General features: G+C 40.9%; 1 protein-coding gene across 5 annotated transcripts in view; it reads left to right on the forward strand.

The window, feature by feature from the left end:
* Positions 1-9,648, forward strand: part of ESRP1 (epithelial splicing regulatory protein 1) — a 71,140-nt gene that overhangs the window by 56,747 nt on the left and 4,745 nt on the right. For 2 of the 5 annotated variants that reach the window (XM_008069159.1, XM_008069160.1), the window contains exon 15: positions 2,648-2,757. The exons of the other annotated variants lie outside the window; for them this stretch is intronic. In XM_008069159.1, the coding sequence (XP_008067350.1) occupies positions 2,648-2,722 (75 nt within the window). In that variant the 3' untranslated portion in view covers positions 2,723-2,757. The remainder of the gene's footprint in view (positions 1-2,647; positions 2,758-9,648) is intronic. 5 annotated transcript variants of the gene reach the window in all.

The following is a 9,648-nucleotide window of genomic DNA, read 5'->3' on the forward strand; positions in this document are numbered from 1 at the left end:
TCATAATTCATTCTATATAATTAAAATAACTGTATATAACTCAACAAATATGCATACAATAATTGAGTAGATTAATTTTTTTCTTTTTTCTGTCCTGAAACTGAAGAAATTTCTTAACGGTTTCTGATTTTCTCTTTATATACCAGGGGTGCCAAAAAAAATGTACACACATTTTAAGAAAGGAAAAAACTGTATTAAAATTGTAATACTCAATATATACTTATAACAAAAGATGAATACAAGTCATGTTTGACTTCTGCAATTACAAAAGGTGCTCAAAGTAGTTACTATCAGCGTCCAGACACTTCTGATTATGGTGAACTACTGCTTGAGCAATGTTTACCAAAGTGTCCACTTGAATTGGTGTGCGTGCCATTTCAGTTTTGAATTATCACAAATGTGTGCAATTGTTAGGCGTGTTGGAGGTTCTGTTGCATACTTACACAACTCTGTTGTGGTTGTATTCCACAACGTTTTCGGATTTTAAATACCACTTAAAAATGGTCTTGCGAGCCAGAAGCACTGGCTTATGCCTGTAATTCCAGCAATTTGGGATGCGAAGGTAAGAGGATTGCATGAGCAACATGGCGAGACCTCGCCTCTACAATAAATCAAAAAATTAGTCAGGTGTAGGGGTGCATGCCTGTGATTCCAGCTACCTGGAAGGCTGAGGTGGAAGAATCACCTGAGTCCAACAGGTTGAGGCTGCAGTGGCCGTGAGCATACTACTGTACTCCAACCTAGGCAACAAAGTGAGACTCTGACTTAAAAAAAAAATAAAAAATCCACAAAATGATCTTGTGCTTCTTGAACGACAAGTGTGCTTCTGCCATTTTCTTTGACTGCCCTGCCTGTCGTCACATGGTGATGCTAGCATTCGTTTGATAAATGCCATCTTTTGAGTGGGCATCATACCACACATTGTTACTGTAATTCAATTCAACTTTGTAAAGTAATACATAGGTAATATCTCTTGAAATGTGCATACAGGCCAGGTGCGGTAGCTCATGCCTGTTATTCCAGCACTTTGGGAGGTGGAGTCGAGAGGTTTGTCTGAGCCCACGGGTTTGAGATCAGCCTGGGCAACTTGGTGAGACTTCGTCTCAACAATAAATCAAGAAAAATTAGCCAGGTGTATTGGCGCATGCCACCTATGGTTCCAGCCACTTGGAAGGCAGAGGTGGAAGGATTGCCTGAGCCCAGCAGGTCAAGGCTACAGTGGTCATGAACATGCCACAGCAATCCAGCCTGGGTGACAGTGTGGCTCCTACTAAAAAAAAAGTGTATGCATTTTTTTGGCACCTCTGATATATATCTTAATTTGATAATGGCATATGTCATTTTATAAATATATTATCTTTAAATACTATCTGTATGTTTCCCCCCAAACTTCAGCAAAACTTGTTACATAAAATTACTCCAACTTTGTGTTTTCCATACTTAATTGGCGATAAGGGTTAAACCAGAAAGAGCAAGGATTTACATAAAAGGAGAAATTCTGATGGCTAAAACAAGACACAAGGCCTGGATTTTATTATCCAATATATAATCTTGTAAAATTAAGATACCTGAATTAGGTTTATTTTGAGAAAAGAGATTAATAGAGTGAGAACTGAGTTTATGAAGACAGACTACCATGAAGCTGTTTGGTAATGAGGATGTCATTCTGGTCAATACAATAAACATACATGTATGTTTTTGTTGATGGGCCTCTTATACTGAAATGGGCTCTCAGGTGTCATTCTAAAATTCCTTAACCTTTTCATTTGCTTGTTTGCTGTCAGTGGCTTTGGATTTTCAATAACTGTTACTTTTTGTTTCATCTTTTTTTTTTTTTGAGTTGGAGTCTCACTCTGTCGCCCAGACTGGAGTGCAGTGGCCGCTCCCGGCCACCGCAGCCTCAACCTGCTGCGCTCTGGCGATCCTTCCGCCTCAGCCTTCCAAGTAGCTGGAACTACAGGCGTGTGCTACCACGCCCGGCTAATTTTTGGTTTATTGTAGAGATGAGGGCTTGCTAAGTTGTCCAGGTGGGTCTCGAACCCATGGACTCAGGCAATCCACTCACCTCGGCCTCCCAAAGCGCTGGGATTACAGGCTGAGCCACCAAGCCTGGCCCCTGTTTCATCTTAAAGTAGTGACTTGGATCATTGTTTCTTTATATTTCTCACAACTAAGGTTTTTACTTGCTGTCCTACTGAGAGGCTTAGATTGATATTACAATTGTTACTATTTAAAATACACTGGGTTATTTGGACTCACTGTACAATGCCTTGCAAAATAACTGGTACTTCCAATATTTAATATCTAATTATAGCTATGGTATCATGTCAACAGTACTGTTAGCAAGATCTGAAGTGTTTGGTCTTCTGAATTCTTGTGGTGTGATGTTTGTTTGTTTATTTGTTTTTAATCCATGTATTCTATCTAACGTCCCTCTTAGAATGGATTTTGGTGGTATTTAAACTTGTAAGATGTGAAGATTTTGGGATTAGCAGATTTGTATGTGGTTCTGTATCAGTGTTCACTTGTCTCCTACAGTCTAAATGACCTATGCCATTGTTGGTAGATCTATTTAGTTGGAATATTAACCATCCATAGAGACAGTTTGTCCATCTTTTGATCCTGTTTGTTTCAACTTGCATTTTAGTATGCAACCGAGGATGGACTTGTACACACAAATGACCAGGCCAGGACTCTACCCAAAGAATGGGTTTGTATTTAAGGGCCCCAGCAGTTAGATCATCCTCAGAAAAGAAGGTAAGGCTCCATGATGTGTAAGATAAATCACAAAGGGCCAAAAACAGAAGTCAAGACTCTGGAGGTGTTTAAAAGTCAAGAGAGAGGTTCTAGTGTGATGTAAGAATGTCAGAAATTCTGGAAGGAATGAAGATGGAAGTTAATTTTGTCATTAAAGTAGATAGTATATAAGCAACATTTATGTATGTTATTATGGGTTCAGGGAAAACTTTTCCAGTTGGAAATTCATTTACTATATGTTGTATGGCATATAGGTTGGGTTTTTCTTTTCGTTTCTTTTCTTTTTTAATTGAGGTAAAATTCACCTAACATAAAATTAACCATTTAGAAGCATACAGCCCAGTGACTTTTAGTATATTCACAACATTGTGCAACTGCTACCTCTATATATTTCGTTCCTGTAACTTTTTTTACTCCCTAACTTCTCTCCCAACAGCTCCTGGCAGCTAATTTGTTTTCTGACTCTATTAGTTTACCTGTTCTGGATAGTTCATATAAATGGACATCATAATATATGAACTTTTGTGTGTTTGGCATCTTTCACTAGATTTTTTTAGAAGGTTTACTCTTATCCGGGTGTGGTGGTTCACACCTATAATCCAAACACTTTGGGAGGTGGAGGCAAGAGGACTGCCTGAGCCCAGGGGTTCGAGACCAGCCTGGGTAATTTGGCGAGACTTCATCTCTAAAATAAATCAGAAAATATGCTGGATGGTAGCACGTGCCTGTGGTTCCAACTACTTGGAAGGTTAAGGTGGAAGGATCGCCGGAGCCCAGCAGGTTGAGGCTGTGATGGGCTTGAGCATGCCACTGTACTCCAGCCTGGGTGACAGAGTGAGACTCCAAATAAAAAAATAAAGGTTTATTCTGGTTATATCCTGTATCAGTACTTTACTTATTTTCTTTTCTTTTTTTTTTTTTTTTTTTAAAGTCTATAGCGATGGGATCTCACTGTGTTGCCCAAATACTTCTCAAACTCCTGGGCTCAAGCAATTCTCTTTTCTCAGCCTCCCCAACGTTTTGGGAATACAGGCGTGAGATACCTTGCCCAGCCAGTACTTTATTCCTTTTTATAGCTAAATAATATTTTGCTGTATGACTATATTATATTTTATTCATTCATTGGTGAACATTTAGTTTTTTTCCACTTTCTGGCTACTGTGAATAGTGCTGATGGGTGAGCTTTCATGTATAATTACTTCAGAGCCTGTTTTCACTTCTCTGGGGTATAGATGTGGAACTGTGGAGTCATATAGTAGTAATTCTCTTAGTTTGGGTATACTTTTTTCTTAGTTAAAATATACTTACCATGAAATTTATCATCTTAATAATTTTTTTTTTTGAGTTGGAGTCTTACTGTGTCACCCAGACTGGCGTGCCGTGGCACACTCCTGGCCACCGCAGCCTGGACCTGCTGGGCTCCAGTGATCCTTCCGCCTCAGCCTTCCTAGTAGCTGGAACTACAGGCGTCCGCAACCACACCCGGCTAATTTTTGATTTATTATAGAGATGAAGTCTCACCAAGTTACCCAGGCAGGTCTTGAACCCGTGGGCTCAGGCAATTCACTTACCTGGTCCTCCCAAAGCGCTGGGATTACAAGCTGAGCCACCAAGCCCAGCCCATCTTAATTTTTAAGTGTTCTGTTCCATGGCATTAAGTAGTGTTCATTCACATTATCGTGTGACCATCACCACCATCCAGCCAGACCTTTTTGTTTCCTCAAATTAAAACTCTATACATGTTAAACAGTAACTCTTCATTCCTTTTTCTTCGCAGACTCTGGCAATCACAGTTGTACTTTCTGTCTATGAATTTGACTATTCTAGGTCTTCACTCCTAAGCAGAATGATTTGTCTTTTCATGATTTCCTTATTTCACTTAGTATTTTTTAATTTTTTTTAAAGAGTAGTCAAGTGCAGTAATGAGATGGGGGAAAAGAATATAACAAGGATTTCATTCTGTAACGTGACTGTGAACCATCGGTTGAGATATCTCACTGCCTTCAGACCTGCCTAGTATAATGCTTTTATTAGCTCATTTGGGTATGCTTTCAAATGTGCTTTATTTCAAAAATGATTGTAAGGGTTTTGTTGCATTACTTTTTCCTTTTCTGGAACTAAACCTAGAGGGAAAGAATCCTGATAAGTTTCTTGGAAATAGTTTTTTGGATTTGTGTTTTGGGGTTCTCCCTCCTATATACCCACAAGCTTTTCTCAAAGGATATTGGCAATCTGTGTGAGGTTCCCTAGGAGTTGGAGCTCTAGGAACATGTTCACGAATTGGTATGGCTTATTTTCATCAGTTTTGATTGTAAGATTGCTGACTTTGGTTTGCTGCCTGGTCATTTTCCAATTTCGTTAACATTTTTATGGTTGAGGACCCTGTGGATTCTAAATTGGAAATGCAATTTCCAGTACTCTGTCATTGAGAATAAGAGTTCATGTCTTAGCTCCTTGCTTTGAAGTGTGGAAACCACAGTTCTGGGTTGAAAATGAAGATTTTTCAGATCTTCCATTTTCAGTGAGGTTTCCAGATGTTTGAGTCCTACCAAGGAGCATCATGTATAGATAATTGGCAATAGGACTGAGTATTCTCTTGTTTTGGTCCCGGTGGTGAAAGCATGTTTTTCCAGCCTGTTGATATCCTTTTTGGTCCATGCATTGTCTTCCCAGTTGTTTATTATTCAATACCTGAATGTTGTCTATGAACTTCACAAACATACTGTCCGTTCTTAAGTGAGTGTATTGAATAAGAAATCACTAGAAATGGAAGCTGCTTTTAACATCACACTAGGAATGTCCTATATTGACAATGATCCATACTTAGCACCTCTAATTCCACCCTATGGTTATATATTTGGGCTCATGATAGAATAACAAATCAGACGCTTTGTTCCAATCCAGATGTCTGCTTTATCTCACTCCAATAAAGTCAGATTAATGTACCTTTATTTTTATTTATTTATTTATTTTTTTGAGTTGGAGTCTCACTCTGTCGCCCAGACTGGAGTGCAGTGGCTGCTCCCGGCCACCGCAGCCTCGACCTGCTGGGCTCTGGTGCTCCTTCCACCTCAGCCTTCCAAGTAACTGGAGCTACAGGTGTACACTATCATGCCTGGCTAATTTTTTGATTTATTGTAGAGATGAGATCTTGAACCCGCGGGCTCAGGCAATTCATTCACCTCAGCCTCCCAAAGTGCGGGATTACAGGCTGAGCCACCGATCCCAGCAAATTAATATACCTTTATATTAAGAATTTTAAAAATTCATATAGGGCTATGCATGGTGGTTCATGCCTGTAATCCCAGCACTTTGGGAGGCGGAGGCAAGAGGATTGCCTGAGTCCAGAGATTTGAGACCAGCCTGAGCAACTTGGTGAGACCTCATCTCTACAATAAATTTAAAAATTAGCCTTAGCCTTCCACGTAGCCAGAACTACAGGTGCACAGTACCGTGCCCGGCTAATTTTTTGATTCATTGTATAGATATGGCCTTACCATGATGCCCAGGCTGGTCTCAAACCCAAAGGCTCAGGCAGTCCTCTCACCTCAGCCTTCTAAAATGTTGGGATTACAGGCTTGATCCACTTGTTTCTGGCAGGCACAGTATTATAAAACATTCCCCTCCTCCGTAAAAAGGACATAAAACTATTTCTGCCAGGCGCAGTGGCTCACGCCTATAATCCCGACACTTTGCAAGGCAGAGGTAAGATGACTGCTTGAGCCCAAGGGGTTCAAGACCAGCCTGGGCAACTTAGCAAGATCTCATCTCTACATTTATTTATTTATTTTTGAAATTTTTAAAATTTTTTTCCTTCTGTTCTTCTTTTCTCATCTCTACATTTAAAAAATAAATTAGCCAAGTGTGGTGGTGCTCATTTGCACTTGTAGTTCCAGCTACTTGGAAGGCTGAGGTGGAAGGATCACTTGCCCGAGTCCAGCAGTTCAAGGCTGTGGCGTCTGTGAGTCTGCCATTACACTCCGCCCTGGGCAACAGAGTGAGCTTCCTACTCAAAAAAATAGAAATAAAATTAAATTAAAAAAACATTTCTACATATGTGACTCACCTTTTCTGTGAGAATCAGAAATTCCTTTCTATGGATTAAGAAATATAAATAGGCTTTCTGAGCTGGACTCGGTGGCTCAGCCTGTAATCCCGGGCCTTGGGAGGCTGAGGTGAGTGGATTGCCGGAGCCCGCGGGTTCGAGACCTGCCTGGGCAGCTTGGCGAGACTTCATCTCTACAATAAATCAAAAAATCAGCCGGGCGTGGTAGCACGTGCCTGTAATTCCGGCTACTTGGAAGGCTGAGGCGGAAGGAGCGCCGGAGCCCAGCAGGTTGAGGCTGCGGTGGCCACTGCACTCCAGTCTGGGTAACAGAGTGAGACTCCAAAATGAATGAATGAATGAATAAATAAATAAATAAGCAAGCAAGCAAGGTAGCAAGCTTTCTGGCCATTTCCTTGCTAATCTATGGTCTGACCATGTGTTCTTTGAACTATGTTACGGCCAGGCCATGTTTTCCTAAGCTTTGGCCTCCTCCCCTACCTTGGGGAGGTGAATCTCCTCTCTCTCTCTCAAATTTACTTTCTAAATAAACTATATTTTTCAATCTAAAACAACAACAACAAAAAACAAGCTTTCTTTAGCCACACATGGTGGTATCCACCTATAGTACCAGCTACTTGGGGTACAGGAGGATCACTTGAGTTCAGGAGTTTGAGATTGAAGTGACAATGAGCTATGATCACACCACTGCCTGGGCCACAAATTGAGACTCTGTCTCTAAAAATAATATTGTAAAGGAAAAAAACAATTTTACGAACTGTAAAGTTCTATATTAATACATATAACTTTTTTAGTTTTTTTGTTTGTCATTATCTAGATTACACACATAATTTAAATATCACCAGTTTTTCCATTTCTGTTCCCAGAATTCAACCCATACTTCCACATTGTGTTCAGTTGTCCTGTCTTCTTAGTGTCCTCTGGTCTTTACTGGTTTCTCAGTTTCTCCTTGTTTTTATGACCTTGAGGCTTTTGAGGCATATACAGCATTTGTGTTTTGTGAACTATCTTTCAGCTTGGATTCATGGGATATTTTTCTTGTGATGAGCCTGGGGTAATGGGTACTGGGGAAGATTACCATAGAGGTGAATTGTCTCCCCATGTCGTCTGATTCCCTGGGTTATGTGATACCATCTGACCTCACGTGTGATGTCAAGTCTGGTCTCTTGATTAAGGGTGTGTTTTCCAGGTTTCTCTACTACAGTGGCATTTCTTTTCTTGTCTTCATGCTCTATTCTTTGGGAGAGAGTCACTGCTCAGCCCACTTTCAGGAAGCAGGCGGCTACCTACATATATGAGGAATTTTTTCTGTAATGTAATGATGATTTATTATTCCTGTGTTCATTCAGACATCTACATTAGTATGGACTCATGCATATTTATTTGGTACTTCACCTTATAATCCAGTACTGCATTGTTTTGTTTCTCAAATTGTTTGAGCTTTGGCCCCTGTGTGCTCAATCAGGTTGCCTCATGTGCCCCTTAATATGCTCTCAACTTTTGTTTTTTTTTTTTTTAAAGCATATCCTTTTCAGGCCTGTGAATATAACTAATCAAGACTCCTGGTTTCTGATCTCTTCAATTATCTGGGGTTTTAGCCTCTGATTTTTTGTTTGTTTAGAGGTGAAGTCTTCCTATGTTGCCTAGGCAGGTCTTGAACTCCTGGGCTCAAGCCATCCTCCCACCTTGGCTTCCTGTAGTGCTGGAATTATAGGGGTTAACCACTGTGAGTGGCTAGTTTTAACTTACTTTTATCAGTTTGCTTTCCAATTTAGTCATTGTAGTATCAACCTCAAGCAACAGGGCCTTACTTTTTGGATGAGAGTGTTTTCAATTCTCTCTCCATAGCATCTGTTTTGAAGAGTTTAGATCATTTAAACTTTCAAAATGACATGGGATATTCTTTTTTTTTTTTTTTGAGTTGGAGTCTTACTCTGTCAACCAGACTGGAGTGCAGTGGCCGCTCCCGGCCACCACAGCCTCGACCTGCTGGGCTCCGGTGATCCTTCTGCCTCAGCCTTCTGAGTAGCTGGAACTATAGGCGCGTGCTACCACGCCCGGCTGATTTTTTTGTAGAGATGAGGTCTCGCTGCCCAGGCGAGGGCTCAGGCAATCCACTCACCTTGGCCTCCCAAAGTGCTAGGATTACAGGCTGAGCCACCGAGCCCCGCTGATATGGGATATTCTTACTGAGAAACTTTTTTTTTTTTTTTGAGTTGGAGTCTCACTTAGGCTGGAGTGCAATGGCATACTCACGGCCACTGCAGAGTCAATCTGCTGGGCTCAGGCGATCCTTCTACCTCAGTCTTCCAAGAAACTGGAATTAAAGGCACGTGTCACCACACCTAGCTGATTTTTTAATTTAATGTAATGATAAGGTCTCGCCAAGTTACCCAGGCTGGTCTTGAACACCTGGACTCAGGCAATACTGTTACCTCCGCCTCCCACAGTGCTGAGATTACAGACCTAAGCCTCCGCGCCTGGCTCCTACTGAGAAATTTCATACAAAGACACAGTATTTACCTCTATCTTTTTTTTTATTTTAAAGATGTGGGGTACAATTGAAGGTGAAGTATGCAAATGTTCATTATGCAGGTACCCTTGTTGATTAGGTGTGCCCCCCCAACCCCCCAGCAGAATCTCACTACTGCCAATTCCACCCCCCTCCCAGCATTGTCTCTATCTTGAAGGGTAAGCAGTTAATTACAACATATCTTGAAGGGTAAGCAGTTAATTACAACATTAAACTTTTAAAAAAATTTTTTAAGCCGGGCTCGGTGGCTCAGTCTGTAATCCCGCGCCTTTGGAAGGCTGAGGTGAGTGGA

Source organism: Carlito syrichta, unplaced genomic scaffold (genome assembly GCF_000164805.1).
Source record: "Carlito syrichta isolate Samal-C Ts95f unplaced genomic scaffold, Tarsius_syrichta-2.0.1 Scaffold311834, whole genome shotgun sequence".
Taxonomy (NCBI): Eukaryota; Metazoa; Chordata; class Mammalia; order Primates; family Tarsiidae; genus Carlito; species Carlito syrichta.